Here is a 22,632-nt window from a genome sequence, read left to right on the forward strand (position 1 = left end):
ACGATCTCCCCTTGGTGGAAGGGCATGCTATCCCTGACGTAGTACATTGTGGAAAGGCGACGAGTTAGTAGGCCGGCCTCGTGCAATGTCTTCAGCCTCGTTGTGTCGCACTTGGATCTGGAGAAGGCTAAATCGTTGCTAGTGCGCGCCATCGGATTGCAGTGAGAGATGCTGTGAGAGCATAGATAGAGACGGATGGCGGAGGAGACAAAGAGCTCTGAGCGCAAAGAGGCTTGGAGCGATGGAAGACGGCAAAAGGATCCGTGGGGAGCTGTGTGTACTCCAATTTAAAGGGTCGCGGGGTTAGATTGGCGCAAAATTCGAAAGGACGCGCATGGGGAATTAGAATTTTCTCGGGCCTGACGACAATTAATGTTTCTCTCTCCCACGTTTTTTTATCTCTCTCCCATGTTTCTCTCTCTCTCTAGACGTTTATCCTCCCCTTGGGATACAATTTCCTGAGTCGATCATTAATGTGGGCTACATCGACGACCACTTCCTAGGAAAACTTATGGTCACCTAGGGCCCAAGTGGTGTGACCAGACCCGACCACAACCACGTGGTATGCAGCAACCACAGACCCTCGCGGCGAACCACTCAGTCCACCATATCCATGAGGGAGCTTAGAGGCTACAGTCGGTGTAGTGGGTAAGGGGGTGCCCCACGTGGCGGGTCTCACACAGCTAAGTGTCAGTCAGAAACAGGTATTGTCAAGACCACGGCTGCATCGCGTAACCAGGGCGAGGCTCGTGCGACCAGCCCCCTAGTCGCAAAGCAAGATCCTACGACCAACGACCAGAGCACGTCCTTACCTAACCAGTCAAGTCTCATTTAATACTGTCTACTCGAGTGTTTTTTCCTTCCCCACGCATTTGCTTTTGGTGAGGCATGGTCGTGGGGCGGTGTGAAGTTGCAGTGACTCATCCCGCAGCATTTAATATCACGGGATGGTCTGATGGGTGAAAGTGACGGTGTTCGGTGATGGTACAGGATGCGCAGGATGACCAAAGTAGAGCAGGCATGCCTATCTGACGTCATGACAGGTTAGGGATAGTTGGCTTCGTTAGGGGTATGTCTGACGCATAGTTTGGCACGATCTATTTGTTTGTGCATCTTTGCTCCTGATATATAAACAGGTGAAGACTTTGTTTGTAAAGAGGAGAACATTCTATAACAAGTCTACCAAATTTATAAGACAATATACATAACATAGAGCTATTATCCTATAGGAGGCTCGAACCGGGATAAATTCTACTGTTCTTAAGCCTAGTTTAATATACACGTATAGAAAACACAGATCAATACATTTGTTGTCCGATATATTAGGATTATTATCAGGATTATCCCAACAAGGTTAGAGCTCAAGATGGTATATGACGTGCGATGTGATTGCTGTTGTTACTTTGCCTGTCTGTTACTTCTGGTTTGTCCCAATTTTGTTAGCATTTGGTAGAGCTGTTTGAATAAAACAAAGATAAGTTTGCATCCGGAAGTGGATACTTACTATATTGGATAATCCAATAATGGATCTCACGAGTAACCAACTCTGGGAAAATCATTACATAATAGAAGTTTTACATTTTAGAAACATATTGCACCAATGTGATTGTTAAAATATGACTAGATGCCTGTCTATCCTGATAGCACCATGCTGATAGAGCCTTTCATCAGCAGAAATTGCAGAGTTGACCTAGCCAAACCATCAGCAGAGTCAGGAATCACCATTTATTTCTGGATGATTTCATTTAAGCACTTTGCATCTGCTGCTCCATTGTGCATCACAGGAGTTTCAAGATACATAGATTCTACCAATGTTAAGGTGAACGATGGTGATATCATGTATGCAACCACATGGATTTTTATATTGGCTGTTGGGATGTGTGTAATATATGTACAAAAGTTGGTTACATATAGATTTGAGTCTAAATTAGGTGGATACAGATAAAATTGTAATCGGACTCCTATTGCTAGGTCTATAAATATTGGACACTACTTCCTCCATTTAAAAATAGTATACGTATTTTTTTTTAACTCGGTCTTTAAAGTTAGATTTTAACTAAAATTTTCTCACAAAATATATCATTTATAGCTACAAAATCTATATAGTGTGAAATTATTTTAAATTGTAAATCTAGTTGTATAATTTTTATACACTAAATATTTTTATAATTTGATAAAATGTAAATTAAAATATACAAAGTTTGACTTTTTTAAATAAAAATACGTCTACTGTTTTTAAACATATAACCACAATAGCGACAACATATGAATATGAGGATGAGCCCTCATATTCATATCTAGAGGATGTCGATCTAGGCCAACTACAGCTTGCTTCTGCCTTGCTTACTCAGGCTTCCCATGGCCCTTGCATTCTCCCTTAGCAGGTACTTCTGTGTCTTACCCGTCGCAGTCTTGGGTAGGTCGGCGAACACCACCGTTCTCGGCGCCATGTAATGCGGCAGCCGTGCTCTGCAGAACTCGGTGATGTCATCCGCGGTAACTCTGGCTCCGTCCTTCAGCGTGACGAACGCGCACGGCGTCTCTCCCCAGTGATCGTCCGGCCTCGCGACCACCGCGACGTCGAGGACCGCGGGGTGCCCAAACAGCACCGACTCTACCTCGATCGAGCTGATGTTCTCACCGCCCGATATAATGATGTCCTTGGACCGGTCCTTGACCTGGAGGTACCCGTCCGGGTGCCGCACGCCGAGGTCACCCGTGCGCAGCCACCCGCCTCGCATGGTCTCCTCCGTGGCGGCCGCGTCTTTGTAGTACCCACTCATGATCGTGTTCCCGCGGAGCATGACCTCGCCGACGGTGCGCCCGTCGGAGGGCAAGGTCTCCATGGTCACGGGGTCCTTGATGACCATGTCCTGAAGCATGAGGTGGGGAACGCCCTGCAGCGTCCTGATCCGGGAGCGCTCGGCGAGCGGCAACGCGTCCCACTCGGGCTTCCACGCGCAGAGCGTCGCCGGCCCGTACGTCTCGGTGAGGCCGTACCCATGAACGACGTCGAAACCGAGCTCCTCCATCTTGGCTAGGACCTGCGGAGGCGGCGGCGCGCCGCCCGTCCATATGCGGACCCTCCTCGGCAGCGGCTTCCGCTCTGACGCCGGCGCGTTCACGATCTTGTTGAGCACCGTGGGCGCGCCGCCCATGTTGGTCACCCCGTGGCGCGCAATCTGCTCGAAGATGACCTTGGGCGCCACGCTCCCGATGCAGACGCTCTTGCCGCCCTGCGCCGCGGTGCCCCACACCATGCACCACCCGTTGCAGTGGAACATGGGCACGGTCCAGAGGTAAACCGGCATGGTCGCCATGTCGTTGACGAGCACCGTGGCCAACGAGTTCAGGTACGCGCCGCGGTGGCTGTAGATGACGCCCTTCGGCCTCGACGTTGTCCCCGACGTGTAGTTCAGCGATATGGGGTCACGCTCGTCGGTCGGCCACCTGATGTCGAAGCCGCGCGGCGCACTCCGCAGAAGAGCTTCGTAATCCATGACGCTACCGTCGTTGTTGTCGTCGTCGGAGATTGTGATGAGGAGAGGAAGGTTGTCTTTGCCGTCGGCGAGGAGCCTCAGGGCGTCGTGGGCGACGGCAAGGAACTGCGACTCGACGAGGAAAACCTTGGCGTCCGAGTGTTTCAGCAGAATTGACACCATGGCAGCGTCGTGCCGGGTGTTCAGCGTGCAGAGAACACCGCCGGTCATCGGCACGCTGAAATGAAGCTCGTACATCGCCGGTATGTTCGAGGCGATGACCGCGACCTGATCGGCAGAGCACAGAGTAGTAGCTCAGCCGTTCATCTTCTTGGGGGTTGGGTTTGACAACGCAAAAAAAAGAAAACGGAACAGCTTGTCAAGCTCCAGTCACTTACCACGTCTCGGCGGCCGACGCCGCGGTGCGCGAGCGCGGACGCCCCGGCGAGGCACCGTTCTCGCGTTTCGCGCCACGAGTAACGCTTGTCGCCGCAGACGACGGCCGTGCGGCCACCGTACACGAGAGCGGCGCGCTCCAAGAAGCTGAGCGGCGTGAGCGGCACGTAGTTCGCAGCGCACCACTTGGATCCTTCCATGGCAGCGTGTATGCCAAATGGGATGACTTCCTCGACTAAGTACAAATGCGATCCAATTATCCAAAGTGTTTGTGGATAACAAAACAAACGAACGAAATGTTATCTTATACTCGGTCATAAATATATGTCCTTTGGGAATTTGCCCGGTGGCTCTATTACCAAGTGCAGTAAACAAGTCTGATTTCCTTTCTCGAGCACGCCAAAATTGTGTTCTGAATGCAATCTTTTTCTTTTCTGTTCCGGATGCAACTTGCAGTGGCCGTTGTCGTGATTCCACTTTCATTAGCACTAGCATTATATGATTTGACTGGTACCACATTGCAGCATATTATGTAGCCGTTGGTTTTTTTAGATGGAAAGGGATTCCATAAACTTGAGGCCAAATCAGCGGCCACTAAGTGGATTACATCAATGGTACTGACTGCGGCGGAGCCCAGTGGGCCGGAGGCAGTGCAGATGCACCCAGGCCTAGATAAGATTTTAGTGCTAACTATTCTATATTTACCACATATGAACCCCTCGGTCCAAAACCATGCAAGCCAAGCCTCAGCCGCCGAGCATGAAGCACGAGCAGACCAGAAACAAGTCAGCCCAGACGTGCGTGATGCGTCAGCCCATACGTGCGTGATGCGTCAGCCCAGACGTGCGTGATGCGTGAGGCAATGGCTCGACGTCGTCGCCGCTCGGCCCCTCTTGGCTCCTGCTCCCTACCCGCGCCGGCACCCTTCATCTATCACCCGTCACTAGAGTTCAAAGGACAGCTTGCCACGACTAGGGTCCCGGTGGTCCGGAGCAGCCGAGCCTACCATCGTTGCAGCCTTCAGGGAACATGGTACAAGCGGCAAGTTTCCTAATTCTTTCAATTTATTTGTTCTACATCTCGCTTCTTTCAAGGGAACAGCATTGTGCTCCAGTGTTCCAATTTGATGAACTATTGCAGGGTTCGTTTAGATTTAAGTTTCAAAATTGTTGAGGTCAAGTTTTGTTTGGTAAATTACCTCTTTTATGTTTACTATTGATAAAAATGCATGTTTAATGAGATGTGGCATGTGTCGTATTGGCATGTATACTGTTAGTTTGCACGTATTGAGGTGTATGAGGTGCTGGAAAAAAAATCATCTATGAGCTCGTGGCTAGACCATAACTTCAAATATGTAAGAGTCAATAAATATATAGTTTCATGCCAAAGTAATTTTATATCACCCTTGTTTTATTTTTGCACTTTCCCCTTATTTATCTGTATCACGTAGATGGGCACTGCCAATGCGGTGCCCCCACCTCGTTTCGGCCCTAGCTTTGCCCCTGCGCCAGGGTAACACACCGAGTCCCAAGACTCGCACCAACACTAGCTAGCTTATGAACCACAACATTACATGAGCGGGAATTATGCATAGCCCGGACTTCAGTAAAATTAAGGAAAATAAGATACTGATCTCTTGAAAAAGGGCCCCGATTGGTGCAGAATCAAAGTCGGAGCCCACAAGAGCCGTCTTCAGATTAATTGCATCTGTTTCCATTTGTACCCGTGTCATTCCTGCGTACGCAGCAAAATTGAGAGCATGTAGACATGCCTCTGCTTCAGCCTGGAGAACTTCAGTGAGACACTGGAGGCGCCCTGTGTATCCGTTGGTATTGGCCGTTTGCAATTCGGCGTTCTTGTGCTACCTGGAAGCTAAAAGATCTCGGCTATGCAGCTGTGCTAGACATTCAGCAACAATGGTAAGAACTTATTGGTTGTATCAGCTTTTTTTTTTTGAAACCATGCTGTATCAGAAATTTCAGAATATGCTTGAAGTCCAAGGAGGGGCAGGGCAATTGCCTTCATGTTTTTTTTTAATAAAAAAACTAGGGTTAATTGCAGAGAGAAGAAATTGCAAGTACTTGCTAGCTTGGCCACCATCTAAACATCATAGTACAACATCCAAGGTGTTAGACCCAGATCAGCAACTAAGAAGATGTTGAATAAATATCATATAAATTTCTTTTGAAATAGATGATCTTCTTCTATTTGCTCACCCAATGCACTCAAAACAAATAGCGAAAGAAAAATCGAAGAGAAAAAAATGTTGTAACCAAAAACATCAAAGAAGTCATGGCTCTCTTGGATATACATATATGGGAACATCAAGTGATGAGGGAGTGAGAGACGGAGGGACCGAGGGGGGGGGGGGGCGAGAGATGAGGGAGAGGGACGAGTAGACGACAGACGAGTGGGTGGAGTGGCTTTGTAGCTGGTATATCTTCAGATTTCAAATGGGCGGGTGGCCCTGCAGGTGAAAAATTAAACTTGAGCCCTAACTTGGTTCGGGTTGAAGCCCCAACCTGACAATCCCGCGGGACCCCTGCCGGGTTTGAAACCCGCGGGGATCCAACCCGGCGGAGCCAGCTGCCATCCCTACGCCCATGGAATGACTGGTGCTATTTGTGCTCCTATTTAGGGATACGAGTTTTGTATTTTTTTAATATTGAGGTAACTCAATTTTTTTTAAAAAAATAGACTAAAGATTTACTCCCATTTAATTAAGTGAGATAAAAAATGAACAAACAGTGATCCAAAACTACTGTCGCTTTTACTAGACGCAGCAATACTACTGTCGCTTTTACTAGACGCAGCAATTCACATGCTACAAAGTACGGAGCGTGCTGGACTGCTGGTCATATTCCACTCACCACATCACCGCGCACGACGCCGAAGCGGGTGGCGACCGCGCCGGCCACGCTGAGTCGCTGACGCACCGGTCCCGCGCTTCCCACCACGTCTGCCGCCTCTCCCCGTACACGGCCGCGCGCTCGATGAAGCTGAGCGGCGACAGCGGCGCGTAGCTGGCCGCGCACCGTGCCGGCTTCTGTGTCCAGCAGTATCTCTGCCCCCTTTTCTTCGGCCTCCTCTTGTGCATCACAGGAGTTTCAAGATACATAGATTTTACCGATGTCGAGGTGAACGATGGTGATATCATGTATGCAACCACAGGGGCGTTGTATTGGCAATAGGCCAACTACAACCTGCTTCTGCCTTGCTTAAGGCTTCCCATGGCCATGGCCTTCTCTCTTAGCAGATACTTCTGTGTCTTACCCGTCGCAGTCTTGGGTAGGTCGGCGAACACCACCGTTCTCGGCGCCATGTAACGCGGCAACCGTGCTCTGCAGAACTCGGTGATGTCATCCGCTGTAGTTCTTGCTCCGTCCTTCAGCGTGACGAACGCGCACGGCGTCTCTCCCCAGTGATCGTCCGGCCTCGCGACCACCGCGGCGTCGAGCACCGCAGGGTGCCCAAACAGCACAGACTCCACCTCGATCGAGCTGATGTTCTCACCGCCCGATATAATGATGTCCTTGGACCGGTCCTTCAGCTGGAGGTACCCGTCCGGGTGCCGCACGCCGAGGTCACCCGTGCGCAGCCACCCGCCGCGCATGGTCTCCTCCGTGGCGGCCGCGTCTTTGTAGTACCCGCTCATGACCGTGTTCCCGCGGAGCATGACCTCGCCGACGGTGCGCCCGTCGGAGGGCAAGGTCTCCATGGTCATGGGGTCCTTGATGACCATGTCCTGAAGCATGAGGTGGGGAACGCCCTGCAGCGTCCTGATCCGGGAGCGCTCGGCGAGCGGCAACGCGTCCCACTCGGGCTTCCACGCGCAGAGCGTAGCCGGCCCGTACGTCTCGGTGAGGCCGTACCCGTGCATGACGTCGAAGCCGAGCTCCTCCATCTTAGCCAGGACCTGCGGAGGCGCCGGCGCGCCGCCCGTCGATATACGGACCCTCCTCGGCAGTGGCTTCCGCTCCGAGGCCGGCGCGTTCACGATCATGTTGAGCACCGTGGGCGCGCCGCCCATGTTGGTCACCCCGTGGAGCGCGATCTGCTCGAAGATGACTTTGGGCGCCACACTCCCGACGCAGACGCTCGTGCCTCCCTGCGCCGCGGTGCCCCACACCATGCACCACCCGTTGCAGTGGAACATGGGCACGGTCCAGAGGTAAACCGGCATGGTCGCCATGTCGTTGAGGAGCACTGTGGCCAGCGAGTTCAGGTACGCGCCGCGGTGGCTGTAGATGACGCCCTTCGGCCTCGACGTTGTCCCCGACGTGTAGTTCAGGGATATGGGGTCACGCTCGTCGGTCGGCCACCTGATATCGAAGCCGCGTGGCGCACTCCGCAGAAGAGCTTCGTAATCCATGACGCTGCCGTCGTTGTCGTCGTCGTCGGAGATTGTGATGAGGAGAGGAAGGTTGTCTTTGCCGTCGGCGAGGAGCCTCAGGGCGTCGTGGGCGACGGCGAGGAACTGCGACTCGACGAGGAAAACCTTGGCGTCCGAGTGTTTCACCAGAACTGACACCATGGACGCGTCGTGCCGGGTGTTCAGCGTGCAGAGAACACCGCCGGTCATCGGCACGCTGAAATGAAGCTCGTACATCGCCGGTATGTTCGAGGCAATGACCGCGACCTGATCGGCAAAGCACAGAGTAGTAGCTCAGCTGTTCATCTTCTTGGGGGTTGGGTTTGACAACGCAAAAAAAAAAAGAAAACGGAACAGCTTGTCAAGCTCCAGTCACTTACCACGTCTCGGCGGCCGACGCCGCGGTGCGCGAGCGCGGACGCCCCGGCGAGGCACCGTTCTCGCGTCTCGCGCCACGAGTAACGCTTGTCGCCGCAGACGACGGCCGTGCGGCCACCGTACACGAGAGCGGCGCGCTCCAAGAAGCTGAGCGGCGTGAGCGGCACGTAGTTCGCAGCGCACCACTTGGATCCTTCCATGGCAGCAGCGTGTATGCGAAATGGGATGGCTCTCCCTAGTCCCTGTTAGCTTCTTCGACTAAGTACAAACCATCAAGATGGTCATGTTAATATTGTGTCTAATCTCACTAATAATATTTTATTATGATAATATTGATTAGTTGTATTTTATATGGACTATTTATTTAGATATTTAATTTTTTTCTAAGCATATATTTGGTATGGTTCCTTCTTCTTTTTTACAATAACCTCAAATTATTTTATTCAGACTTTTTATTTAAATATTTTGCTTTTCAAATCGTATGGAAATTAAACTGCTAATTGATTTATAGTTATTAATTTTAAATTTATCTATTTATTAATCATATTTGATATGTACTGTTTGGTTTAATCTAGACCATTAAAAATTCAAAACAACGAGTGGTCTAGATTTTTTTTTATCAACGTGGTAATTTCGTAACCTTAAGAAGGAACATGATGATTTCTTTTTCTTTCTCAAATATTAAGATAATAGATGCGATCCAATTATCCAAAGTGTTAGTGGGTAACAAAACAAACAAATGAAACGTTATCTTATACTAGTACTCCATCAAAATATGTATCGTTTTAAAAAAGTTCTGTCAAATTTTTAATACTTTGATAATAATACTTTTCAAAATATTTAGTTTGAAAACCTTAAAATTATATGTGTAGATTTATCTTTAAAAATATTTTTATGATATCGCAAATTTAATAAATTTTATAAATGTATTTTAATAGAAAAATTATGATCAAAACAATTCACTAGAGATAATGTTTTATTCAAAATGATATAAATTTATGATAAAAAAAAAGTACATGCATGCATCATGGCATCATGCCAGTGGAATCTATTCAATATTTGCTCTTGGAGTTGGCCCGGCGGCTCTATTACCAAGTGCATTGAACAAGTCTGATTTCCTTTCTCGAGCACGCCAAAATTGTGTTCTGAATGCAATCTTTTTCTTTTTCTGTTCTCCACTTTCATTAGCACTAGCATTATGTGATTTGACAGGTACCAGATTGCAGCATTATTTACCCGTTGTTTTTTGAGATGGAAAGGGACTCAGGCCAAATCAGCGGCCACTAATCGATGCACCCCTCGTTTCAGCTCTAACTTTGTCCTTGCACCCCCAGTCCCGTGACCCGCACCGACACTAGCTAGCTTGAGCCACAGCATTACATGAGCGGGGATTATGCATAGCCTGGACTTCAGTAAAATTAAGAAAAATAAGATATTTGATTTTTAAAAAAAAGATAAATCGTAAATAATTATATAATCTATAATATATTATCTATTGTGAGGATGTCATATGAGGTCGGATCTCATTACATAACAATGACATATAAAAAATATAGTAAATTATTCAGTAGTAAATAGTAGAATCTCTCATTAAAAAAAAAAGACCGGATTGGCGTGGAACCTAAGTTGGAGCTGACAAGAGCCGTCTTCAGATTAATTGCACCCGTTTCAATTTGTACCAATTTGTACCCATGTCATTCCTGCCTCGGCAGAAAAATTGAGAGCATGTAGACATGCATCTGTTTCAGCCAGGAGACATACTGGAGGCGCCCTGTAATTGCATCCGTTTCAATTTGTTCCAATCTGTACCCATGTCATTCCTGCCTCCGCAGCAAAATTGAGAGCATGTAGACACGCCTCTGCTTCAGCCTGGAGAGCTTAGTGACATATTGGAGGCGCCCTGTGTATCCGTTGGTATTGGCCGTTTGCAATTCGGCGTGCTGAATCGTTCTTGTGCTACCAGGAAGCTAAAAGATCTCGGCTATGCAGCTGTGCTAGACATTCAGCGACAATGGTAAGAACTTATTGGTTGTATCAGCTTTTTTTTTAAACCATGCTGTATCAGAAATTTCAGAATATGCTTGCAGTCCAAGGAGGGGCAGGGCAATGGCCTTCATGTTTTTTTTTTCAAAAAAAATTTGGATTAATTGCAGAGATAAGAAATTGCAAGTACTTGCCTGCTTGGCCACCAGCTAAACATCATAGGACAACATCCAAGGCAGTGTTTCGATCAGGCAAATAATATAATGCACAGTGTTTGAATCAGGCAAATAATCTTACAGTTAGCTATTGGCAGTCTTTGTCAGGCTGCCCATAGCCCGGGCCTTCTCCCGAAGAACAAACTTCTGCGTCTTCCCCGTCGATGTCTTGGGCAAATCCTCAAACACCACCGTCTTCGGTGCCATGTAATGGGGCAGCCTCTCCCGGCAAAAACTTATGATCTGGGCTTCCGTGGCGCTGGCGCTGTCCTTCAGCTTGACAAACGCGCAAGGCGTCTCACCCCAGTAGTCATCTGGCCTGGCCACGACCGCCGCCTCGAGCACCGCGGGGTGGCTGAAGATCACCGACTCCACCTCGATCGAGCTGATGTTCTCGCCGCCGGAAATGATGATGTCCTTGCCCCGGTCCTTGAGCTGAATGTACCCGTCCGGGTGCCGCACGGCGAGGTCACCGGTGTGCAGCCACCCACCGGCCATTGATTCTTTCGTCGCGTTGATGTCCTTGTAATACCCGCTCATCACGGTGTTGCCTCGAAACATCACCTCGCCCACCATCTGGCCGTCGTACGGAACGCTCTTCATCGTGTCCGGGTTCTTGACGTCGACATCCTGCATCGCGATGTGGTGGAACCCCTGGCGCGCCTTCAGCTGCGCGCGCTCCTCCGCCGGCAACGCGTCCCACTCCGGCATCCACGTGCAGACCGTCGCCGGTCCGTACGTCTCGGTGAGGCCGTACATGTGGTATACCACAAACCCGTGCTCCTCCATCGCGAACAAGACACGCGGCGGCGGCGGCGCTCCGCCCGTCATGACGCGCACCGGCCCCGGCAGCGGCTTGCGGTCTGCGGCCGGCGCGTTCACGATCATGTTGAGAACCGTGGGCGCGCCGCCCATGTGCGTGACCTTGTGCCGTGCGATGCTGTCGAAGATGACCTTCGCCGTGAAGCGGCGGAGGCAGACGTTAGTGCCGCCCTGCATGGCGACGCCCCACGGAAGGTTCCAGCCGTTGCTGTGGAACATCGGCACGGTCCACAGGTACGTCGGCATGGTGGTGATGTCGTACGCGAGGACCGAGGCGATGGTGTTGAGGTACGCGCCGCGGTGGTTGTAGACCACGCCCTTGGGCCTCGACGTCGTGCCGGACGTGTAGTTCAGCGTAATCGGGTCCAGCTCGCTCACCGGCCACCGGATGTCGAACTGGGAAGCTGCGTTCTTGACGAGATTTTCGTAGTCGTCGGAGTCGGTGTCTGAGATGGTTAGAAGAACAGGAAGGGTGGCGGTGTTGGACTCAGCGAGGCGCTTCAGCGCGGCTCTCCCGACGTCGAGGAGTTCCGACTCGACGAAGAACACCTTGGCGCCAGAGTGCTTCAGTAGAGCGGACACCATTGCTGCGTCATGCCGCGTGTTGAACGTGCAGAGGACTGCCCCGGCCATGGGCACGGCGAAGTGCAGCTCGTACATAGCCGGCACGTTTGGGCTGAGGACAGCGACCTGAATATTGATGGCATGGTTAGCGATTTTTCAGAATTGCACGATCGAGCTTCAGATGTCTTGTAGATGAAACAATACGAAAAACAGTTACGTCTTCTAGATATAACAATAGGATTTTGCTTTGCAAGGAAATGACATTTTCGAGCTATGAACACGTCTCTTTCCATGTGTGTCGTATCCTCATAGTTCATATCTGAAAAAGCAGATATAGCTAACTCTAACGCCCAGGGAACGAGTAGTGCTATTTGTGCTCCCGTCGTTTTCACTAGACGCAGGCAATTCACATGCTACACAGTACGGAGCTTGCTGGCGGCTGGTCATATTCCACTCACCACATCACCACGCACGACGCCGACGCTGAGTCGCTGACGCACCGGTCCGGCGCTTCTCTCCACGTGTGCTGCCTCTCCCCGTACACCACGGCGGCGCGGCCCCCATACACGGCCGCGGCAAGCTCGATGAAGCTGAGCGGCGACAGCAGCGCGCAGTTGGCTGCGCACCGCACCGTGCCGGCCTCTGTGTCCAGCAGTATCTCTGCCCCCTTCTCTTCGGTCTCCTCTTCACCTCCCGCGAGGAAGGAGAGTAAAGATGCGAGAGCAGGAGAACAAAGAACCGGGCCGGTGGCATTCCCGTGGAGTACGAATAAGGCTTGAAAGTCTTCCTTCGTATTGATGGTGAGAAAGCAAACGCGCGCGCGCCCGGGGTGGGTGGGGTGGGTGGGGCAGTGGAGGCTAGAAGAATAGCGGGGCTGATGCTGGTGTCATCCGATGCTGCTGCTGATGTCCTTTCTCATCCTAAAAAATGGGCCCTATTTATCCGGAATGGGATCCCCTGACGTTACGTTAGAGAGCAGTCCAATCAATTTTGGACGTCCGATCTGGAACCGACGGATCAGATGGTCTGCTACAGTACCACGGTAAACAGTAGAAGATATACAGTACCATGTGAACAGTAGCAAAAAATATTGTTTGTCACTGTAGCTACGTCAGAGAACTGTATCAACAGACACAAATTACTGTGCTCCTCTGACGTAAAACGAGCTACGTCAGAGGAACCTTTTCCCTATTTATCCCTTGAAGTCACGACGGCGTGTTTTCCCTATAAGAACTATCCAATCTTTAATCGACATCCAAGATTGAATCTCAATTTTATTAGGCAATAACGCTTTTCAATTTTTTTGCAACATTTTTCTGTCACATATTGATAATTTTCCTACAAAGTTTCCAATAACTAGTTTAACGTTTTTCCAATTAATTATGCAATATTTTCCGACTCTACCCTTATTTCAGGGGCTGGATCTCGATCCAGCACTAACAATCTCAATCCAGCACTAACAATCATGGAGCTAAAGGTTCCCAAACAGTGCCACTACTGACATGATAATATGCAAAGAAAACAAAAGTATAGAGAAAGCAGCAAGGCAGCAAATGCCGGCCACGAGACAAGAGCGATGCCAGTTTCCACTCACCACATCACCACGCGCGACGCCGAAGCGGGTGGCGAGCGCGGCCGCCACGCGGACGCACCGGTCCCGCACCTCCCTCCACGTGCGCCGCCGCTCCCCGTACACCACGGCGGCGCGGTCCCCGTACACGGCCGCGGCGCGCTCGATGAAGCTGATCGGCGACAGCGGCGCGTAGTTGGCCGCGCACCGCACCGTGCCGGCCTCCATGTCCAGCACCTCTCCATCTTCCTCGTCCACCTCCCCTCCTCCTCCAGCGAGGCTTAAAGATCCGAGATCCGCCGGAGGGGACGACCCGCGCGGGTGGCATGATGGCGATAAAGTAAACGCGCGCGGGCGCGCGAGGTGATTAGGATAATCCAACTGTGGAATAGAATAATAGCGGGGCTGATGCTGTAGGTTTGATCTGATACTACCGCTGATGCTGCTGCGCTGGTGAAATACTCTATGGAACGCAAAGGCCGCGGCTATCCTCATGGCTTGCGACACCGCTTTCTGCTGCTGCTGCTAATGCTCAGCGTGTGACTCTCAGGTTGGTCTGGGCATGTAAGGTTTTGGGGTGAGAAGCTGGGGGGGGGGGGGGTCTTTGGAGAGGGATAGACAGCTACACGCTTCCTGGGCTCGTGGTTATTGTATAGGGATATAAGTTTTGTATTTTTTAATTATTGAGTTGATTAAAACTTAGAAAAAATGAATTAGAGATTTAATCTCGTCTAATTAAGTTAAAAAAAACTAAGTAGCGATCAGAACTAATCTTGAGTACTCACTTACATTCCTAGTATTAAAGAACAATTGAGACAGTAGAGTCAGAGAGAGATTAAGAATGAAATCGACGATTCTTTTCATTACTCTTATGTTTGTTGGGGAGACATCTACCGGTTCGTATCAGTGGGAAGTAGTAGGAAGCAGCTCGTGTAGAACTGTTGATACAGCTTTGCTATGGAAGCTGGCGTTAACGCAGATCAATTCGGAAATGGATTGGAAATGAACAGTCTGTCTGTCTGCTATGCTCAGCTTGTGAACTGCTATGGAAGCTCGTGTAGTCCTTTTTTTTCCTTTCTTTTTTCTTTTCTTGCCGAATGTCACTCCTCCGGTCCTCCATTAATTTCCTTGCATCGTCAAATCGTTTCGCAAGATACATGTTGAACAAACGCTTATTTAATTAAAAACAAGGAACACATAAGGTCAGCTTCAGCAGTGTAGGTATCTAGTGCTACAGTACACCACAAATCACTGGAAATTCATCTCCAGCGAATCCACTATCCGTGCTACAGTGGTGCGGAGGGGGTATGGTGCTGTAATTTTGCTGGCTGCTGTAGTAGTACGGACACTGTAGCAACACTGTTCACAAGGCTGGCAAATAGATCCGGAGGGAGGAAAGCACTGTAGCAATACTGTTCACAAATCTGGCAGCAGATCCGGAGAAAGGAAAACACTGTAAAAAACTGTGTCGATACTGTACCAGTACTGTTTATAGAGGCTGCTAGTGGATTCAGAGGAGGAAAAGAATAATAGAAGGTAAGAAATAAAGTAGTTGTTGAAGATAAAAAAAATAAAAGATGTTGTAATAGTGATAAAGAATGCTGTAATATTATTTTTAAGAATGAAAATTTAAAATAGCTGCTGAAGATGGTGGAGATGGCATAAGACACTTTAATTCCCACAAGAATTGTTGAAAATTCCAACGTTCAACACTAACTGAAGCAGTCTAAAGAACACTTGTTCAACACTAACTGCTTTCCTTTCGAGATTCGTAAACTTTCTTGGAAGGGCGAGCACTGAAGCAGGCGTCTCTGATGGACTTACATAAATAATCCTACCTGTTTCTACTATACCACTACATATAACTCTGGTTCATGAAAGTAGCTCATCATAGGTTTAGGCTGCAGTATATGCTTGCTCTTGGAGATCTCTGCAGTATAAATAAACCATTCTACCAAGTTTGTCAACAATGCTGACGTTATTACAGCAGACTACGGAGACAAAAGTATAACTGGCTTTCCATCTTCTTCAGTAGCTTGCCTGAGCAAAAGGAGAAGCACTTGAGCTCATCAAATATATCCATCCTTGTGCCCGTGAAGAAATGTCCAGAATGGCACTTGTTTGTTTCAAGTTTGTCGAACTTTTTACTTCACAACACTTCCTGCAAATAAGACATGGATTCACTCAGGGCAGCAGCAACCTTAGATACTTAGACCGTGCAGCAAGCATTTCTTTACAAGGGCATTTAGTTATGCTACCTATGAATTGGGGACCAAACTGCCTAATAATGGATTGTTCTAGGAACATAGGTACTATGGGCATATGCTGTCTTTGTAAAACAGCATGTTAAAATGGAAAGCTCATCACAGGCAAATGGAAGACTCACCGTTAGCTGTATCATCTGAATATCTGATGGCAACATGCTCAAAATAATCTCTTCTTGCATCTGCATTCAGTCAGAAAAGTGGTAAAATAAAGTACGCAACCTAGCGTGTAGCTAACGTATAATAGAAAAATTAGCTCATAAAAATCTCTGCGCATGCTTACCATGTTTCATAGTTAAAGAAGGATCTTCTTTCTCTGTATACCCAACTACCTTTGCAGGATTACCTACAGCCATACTTTGAAATAAAAGAAAAACAGTGGTGTCAAAAATCAATTATCAACATAAAGCACATAACATAACATAACATACACGGATCAGGACCAAACATAATAGAAATGATGACAAAATGTTAAGTAATTAGATGCTGCACTAACATAAATGCATATTAATGTGATCATAGGCCGCAGAAAGGCATACGGGCTCAACTTGATGTATGTTTTAGTGGATGTACTTATAAAAGGCACAAATATCCATTTTAACACTCCACTAAGACCATCTCCAACGGTTTCCCTTCAGGGATCAAAATCCCTTCATGACGGGATTTTCGTTCCCTTCAGCGCTCCAACGGTTTCCCTTCACGGTTCCCGTCACGACGGGATTCCCAGGGTCACTTCCTTCAGGACGGGATTCTCTCTCCTTTCAATTCGCGATTCCCCTCGAGGGGAAGCTGTTGAAGATGAGAGGAAATAAAGGGAATGAGAACGGGGAAGGGAATCGAAAAAGGAACGAAATGAAGGGAATATAGTTGGAGATGGTCTAAGGACACTTTTATACATAAAACCATTAAAGAATCTTTTAAGTCTTTAATTGAGGGGGGGGGGGGGATTTATCCAAGTCTATACTAGCCTGATTTCCACCAGCATGCACAATTTACTAACAGTAGTAGATTAGTCAATGGAAATATTGGAGTGTTGAAAGATCAAGTACTTAATTTTTTTGCAAAGCGTGCAGTTGGCTATTGTGGCCATCATTAAGGTTCAACAACCAAGATGATTGAATCCCCAAAAATCCACGAGAGACCAACATATCGCATAATTAGTAAGACTTGATCCACGGCCCTTAGCCACATGACACAGGCGTCATACTGTTGGACTAGCCATTGCTTGGCAATCTAATACAATTAAGTTTCTAACCTAAAACTGAGCCCTAGGTTTTCAACCCAAGTTATAAAGATCATTTTCAACATTGCAAGGAGTGTGTAAGGTGTAACATCAAACAGCTTAGCTAGTGAACAGATGCAACTATTTACGTCATGTATTCGTCTTGTTCTTTGCTTTCTTTACAAGGATGTCACATTGCAGGAACGAAAAAGGTCCAAATCTAAAACTGCCCCTGACTAAATTTTCACTGCAGTGTCATTATTTCAGATTATAAATAGTAGTCGGTTCAAACCTGTGGGGAGGTACATCCTTTAAAACAAGGGAGCCAGCAGCAATCATGGCACCTTCACCTACATTTATATTGCCGAGGATAGTAGCACCAGCTCCAATAAGAGCTCCCTGACCGATCTTGGGGTGCCTATCTCCATGTTCCTTGCCAGTACCTCCAAGTGTAACACCCTGTAGTAAAGGTCTGACTCATAAGCTGGTGAACTTCCATTCTTGATACAGCTTTCCCTAAAGAACAGTTACGAGTCTTCCAGAATTGAACTTTTGATGAAAAAGGAACCAGGATGAAAACATGCAGAAATAGGGCGACCAGGCATATTTATAGGGTACAGATGTGGTTCTAGACAAGTAAGGACTAAATTCATCTTTAAAGATTTTTCAAAAATTGAAGGGAAAACAGTAACACAATACTGCAAAGCAAGCATATAATGTTCCTTATGTTTTCCACTTTTCCTATCTTTTCCTCTTCCACTATTCTTGCATATGCACACATCAAAAGGTTTCTCATGCCTCTAGACTAAAATGCAAAATCTTCTGGTCTTAATTACACAAAAACGTAATATTCATCAAATGAATATAAATGGTGTTCATAGAAACATTAGTCTAACTGAGTTAGATCATCCATTGAACATAACAAAAATGAAACAAATGGAAAAACATATACTTTAACAAGTGGTTCGAATCAGTAGTGATATACACCTATATTGCCATGTTTAGTCTGTACTTATCATCAAAGAATAATATTGCATTTACTTGCCAAACTTTCCTTTTAAAAATACAATCCTAGGCACATGGCTGTCATAATAATTATCAAAGGATGATTGACTGTTTCAGTTGGTGGAAACCTGGACATTTTGATACAACCCTGCTGCCTTGCTTGGACTCTGATAACTGATTAGATGTGAAGTTTTCAAGTTGCTATATTTAAAGGAACAACGAATGAATGGAGCATAGAAAGATACCAGCTTGGCTATACATAGAAAGATGCTAAAAGAAACAACCGATTTATGTAAATACACATGCCTATCATGCTTCACATCCAAGTGAACAGATTATGATTGTAAATATATTATTGCAAGTTCCTTATCTTCCCTTTTTTTAGTACGAACAAGAAAGTAACAACCAAAAAGGATCTTGGAACAGAGCTAACAACCATAGTCCAACAAAATTATTCAGTATTCAAGAAGGACTTCAAGAACTAAATAATTTCTCTCAAGCAAGAAAGCAACACGTTGAATTGTGGAGTTAAAAATTCTACTGCAAAGCAGTTCACTGTTTAAAAAGAAAGAAAAAGAATGTGATTAATGCAGGCACCTGCATTAATGAAACCCAATTTCCAACCACAGCAGTTTCGCCAATAACTAGGCCTGTTCCATGATCCAACAATATTCCCTCGCCAATCTTGGCAGCTGCAAGTCAAGAAATAAAGAATGTTAAGGAAGAAACACTAAAGTACCAAAGTATACTACATAATAAAATAAATTACCAGTGATCGGAATTTCACAGTAGAAAACTCAAAAGGTGTAAGCACCCCTTACAGAGTTCTGACACTTTTTTTCTAGCCTTAAGAAAAAATCCACAAAGCACTTACAAGACGACAATAGATTTAAGAATTAAGTACACAACATTATGATGACCTGGAACTTTTATTAAGATGAACCAGCCCAGCCCAACTTATAAGAATGGTAATCCAGTTTACTAAGTAAACTGATCTCTATGCCCACACCTTATTTACTTCTAGTGAGTTCTAGTGTTCTGTAGCATGACCTTAGCAAATTTCTGCAATATTTTTCAGTCAACGATAATCCCACATGTACTGAACAATCATGTAAATTTGATATTAGATATCTAAGAATTTAGTACTTGTAAATCAATAGATGAATACCTGGGTGTATATCCACTGCAAAGACCTGCAAGCAATATGATAGCAAATGTTACTCAAAAAGGGAAGTTATGCCAACCATATAATTCTGCTGCTTAAGAAATCAAGGTTCACCTCACTAATACGACTTTGCAGTGCCAATGCCAAAACTCTACGTCCCTGATTCCATAAAACATGAGCTATCCTATAGGATTGCAAGGCTTGATAACCCTGAAAGCAGCGCACAAACAACATGAGAATCTTAACAGGGTACAAGACTTGAAGTGCTAAAGAAGATACGAAAGAAGACACTAGTCATCAAGGTTGTATATGTCTGTAAGAATATTAGATGGTATACCAATGTCAAAGGAAAACTAATAACATGGTATGGAAGGGTGCCATCACAATTGGGGAAATTCGATCCTACTCACTAAAACGAACAACCAATTTCTCATTACCCCAGACAGTCTCCTGGAATGAATATCATAAATACACAATACACACCTTTAGGTATAACAATGCCCAGCTATATTGTGCACAAGCTGGATCTCTGTCTTTGAAGGCCTGAATTGGAAAAGCAGTTCCCATAGTTGTCAATAGATCATTAACAGGATGATATAGAAGAATCAACATGTAAACACAAAAACAAAATGCTTAGCAGAATGTTAGTGACTCACCTGAGCATCAAGGCGAATGGAACGGCATATATCTTTGTTATTCATCATAACATCATTAAAAATGTCAATTGGCTGGGTAGCAAGCAGTGTTGGATCTTCAAGCCTGTTTGCAAGGGTAAAGCTCAACGCTCGCTCCAGACAGTCATGAGACAACACACTGGCGTACAGGAAGCTACTCAAAATAGGCTCCTTTTCTGCCTGTGAAATGTGAACATTGCACTGTCAGCCATCAGGTAACCAACAATAACAGTAAAATGATGCCAAATGTGACAATACAGATAGGAGGGACACTAGGACAGTGTTATTGTATAAGAGTCAAACAATCAAAACCAAACCTTTTTTTTTTCAAGAATTAAGTAAATATAAAGCTTGGAGAAGGACCTGCACATGGTATTCATTGACTTGGAGAAGGCTTACGATAAAATACCGAGAAATATCATGTGGTGGGCTGTGGAGAAACACAAAGTCCCAATAAAGTACATTACCCTCATCAAGGATATGTGCGATAACGTTGTGACAAGTGTTCGGACAAGTGAAGGTGTCACTGATGACTTTTCGTTTAAAATAGGACTGCATCAAGGGTCAGCTTTGAGCCCTTATTTATTAGCTTTGGTGATGGATGAGGTCGCAAGGGACATTCAGGGAGATATGCCTTGGTGTATACTCTTTGCTGACGATATGGTGCTAGTTGACGAGAGTAGGATAAGAGTTAATAGGAAATTAGAGTTGTAAAGATATACTTTAGAATCGAAAGGTCTTAGACATAGTAGGACCAAAACCGAGTATACGAAGTGTGATTTCAGTGCTAGTAGGCATGAGGGAGAAGATGTTAGTCTCGATGGAGAGGTGGTTCCCCAGAAGGATGTCTTTCGATATTTGGAATCGATGCTACAGAGGGATGGTAATATTGATAAAGATGTTAGTCATAAAATCAAAGCTAGATCGATGAAATGGCACCAAGCTTTTGACATCATCTGTGACAAGAGGGTGTCACAAAAGCTGAAAGGTAAGTTCTATAGGACGACGATTCGACCCGTAATGCTGTATGACGCCGAATGTTGGTCAAATAAAAGGCGGCATATCCAACAGTTAAGTGTAGCAGAGATGTGTATGTTGCGATGGATTTGTGGCCATATAAGAAAGGATAGGATCCTAAATAATGATATACGTGATAGCGTAGGGTAGCACCAATTGAAGAAAATTTTATCTAACATCAGTTGAGATGGTTTGGTTATATCCAACGGAGGCCTCTAAAGTCCAGAGTCACCTGTGCATAGCGAGATACTGATGCACACTGATAATGTGAAGAGAGGAAGTGGTTGACCAAACCCCTGTAAAAAGAGGCTTGAATGAATGGAATATCCCCAAAGAACTATCCACAGATAGAAGCGCGTGAAAGTTAGTAATCCACATGCTAGAATGTTAGGATACCAAATGTGATGATCCTAAGATCATACGAGGGTAATCATCCATTAGGAGGATAGTCGGGCAGCATCAACTTCTAGGTGAGGGATTAGACCATAGATTATGAAGACAAAAAGGAGGAGACTAGCTTAATTCTTCTTTTTCTCCCTTACAATGATGCACAACTGCCCTTTTATATAGAGGGGGAATTACAATCCAAATCCTAACTTACCTAATTTATCTCTAGTTGAATTAAAAACTAATCAAACTATATCTCCTAATCCAAATCAAATCCAACTTCTACCAACTATATCTCCTAATTATATGGCAAGTCTTGATCTCCTGCCCATGACATCTCCACCTCTCCTTTCGAAACAACTCGTCCTCGAGCTGTGGTGGCGGCCACGGTGATATCATTTAGCAATCATGTTGACTGTGTGTAGCCTCGCGCCCAGACGCCCAAAAGTGGCTTCCGCTGAGCCACGTCACTTCTCTGCACACGCGCACGATGGCCGAACGTCGTCGCACGCCGACCCCATCTGCATCCGTGACCGAACGTGCAAACCCACTCCACACGACGTCGTTGCTGAATTTGCAGGTTCAGCGTCCAGACAAACCATGTATAGCCAATGACCCTGTCCTGAAGCCAAATGGACTCCACCTCCGCACCGGCCAAGAAGTTGAGCACCATCGACCTCCTTTCGCTCCAAACCGCCACGTGCTTTTGCCACCACCGCAGGAGGTTGAGGTAACGCTGCAGCACACTTTGTTTCTTTCTTCTCCTCGGCCACGATCATCTTCTCCTTGGCCAGTTCGCCCAAGGAGATGGCGCATAGGGGTGGCCCGAACCGAGGACGGTTTGTAGCATGGTCGTCCATGCGCGGCCCGCCGGTGAGGCCGCTGGAGTACTCGTCAGCGTGTGGGTCAAGTAACAGATCGTCGCCAACTGGCACGGGTGTGGATGAAGATGAATCGTGTTGTGCCTCCAAGCACTTGATGGCGAGGTGGTGTGCCCGTTGCTGAAGTTCGGTGTCGATGACGCACCGGTAGGTCTCCGCGAGTCGACGGTCCATGCATTCGATGGAGGTGCAGAGCACCTGTTGGCCGGCCAGGAGGTCGCAAAGCATGTTCGATTGA

General features: G+C 46.9%; 4 protein-coding genes across 6 annotated transcripts; all 4 read right to left on the reverse strand.

The window, feature by feature from the left end:
* Window positions 1-2,266: 2,266 nt before the first annotated feature.
* On the reverse strand, window positions 2,267-4,383 carry LOC133911521 (butanoate--CoA ligase AAE1-like). 2 transcript variants are annotated; one of them, XM_062353793.1, is made up of 2 exons: window positions 3,829-4,383; window positions 2,267-3,793 (listed from the first exon to the last, which is right to left on the reverse strand). In XM_062353793.1, the coding sequence occupies exons 1-2, from the start codon at window positions 4,073-4,075 to the stop codon at window positions 2,322-2,324; spliced, it is 1,719 nt and encodes a 572-aa protein (XP_062209777.1). In that variant the 5' UTR covers window positions 4,076-4,383; the 3' UTR covers window positions 2,267-2,321. The 2 variants fall into 2 exon arrangements, with proteins under 2 accessions (XP_062209777.1, XP_062209776.1); XM_062353792.1 differs by having other exon boundaries at window positions 2,267-3,767; window positions 3,878-4,372.
* A 2,038-nt stretch (window positions 4,384-6,421) lies between these two features.
* Window positions 6,422-8,901, reverse strand: LOC133911522 (butanoate--CoA ligase AAE1-like). Its single transcript, XM_062353795.1, has 2 exons — window positions 8,628-8,901; window positions 6,422-8,514 (listed from the first exon to the last, which is right to left on the reverse strand). Exons 1-2 carry the CDS (start codon window positions 8,823-8,825, stop codon window positions 7,072-7,074), a joined length of 1,641 nt encoding a protein of 546 aa, XP_062209779.1. The 5' UTR covers window positions 8,826-8,901; the 3' UTR covers window positions 6,422-7,071.
* A 1,963-nt stretch (window positions 8,902-10,864) lies between these two features.
* Window positions 10,865-14,360, reverse strand: LOC133911524 (butanoate--CoA ligase AAE1-like). Of its 2 annotated transcripts, none has more exons than XM_062353796.1 (2): window positions 13,804-14,360; window positions 10,865-12,335 (listed from the first exon to the last, which is right to left on the reverse strand). In XM_062353796.1, exons 1-2 carry the CDS (start codon window positions 14,272-14,274, stop codon window positions 10,908-10,910), a joined length of 1,899 nt encoding a protein of 632 aa, XP_062209780.1. In that variant the 5' UTR covers window positions 14,275-14,360; the 3' UTR covers window positions 10,865-10,907. The 2 variants fall into 2 exon arrangements, with proteins under 2 accessions (XP_062209780.1, XP_062209781.1); XM_062353797.1 differs by lacking the exon at window positions 13,804-14,360 and adding an exon at window positions 12,668-13,143.
* Window positions 14,361-15,436: 1,076 nt separating this feature from the next.
* LOC133912888 (probable serine acetyltransferase 2) lies at window positions 15,437-22,622 on the reverse strand. The gene is made up of 10 exons (XM_062355848.1): window positions 22,113-22,622; window positions 20,092-20,289; window positions 19,919-19,978; window positions 19,550-19,645; window positions 19,439-19,463; window positions 18,868-18,962; window positions 17,558-17,724; window positions 16,327-16,400; window positions 16,166-16,225; window positions 15,437-15,940 (listed from the first exon to the last, which is right to left on the reverse strand). Exons 1-10 carry the CDS (start codon window positions 22,620-22,622, stop codon window positions 15,924-15,926), a joined length of 1,302 nt encoding a protein of 433 aa, XP_062211832.1. The 3' UTR covers window positions 15,437-15,923.
* Between the last annotated feature and the right edge of the window lie 10 nt (window positions 22,623-22,632).

The sequence above is a fragment of the Phragmites australis genome, chromosome 3 (assembly GCF_958298935.1).
Source record: "Phragmites australis chromosome 3, lpPhrAust1.1, whole genome shotgun sequence".
NCBI lineage: Eukaryota > Viridiplantae > Streptophyta > Magnoliopsida > Poales > Poaceae > Phragmites > Phragmites australis.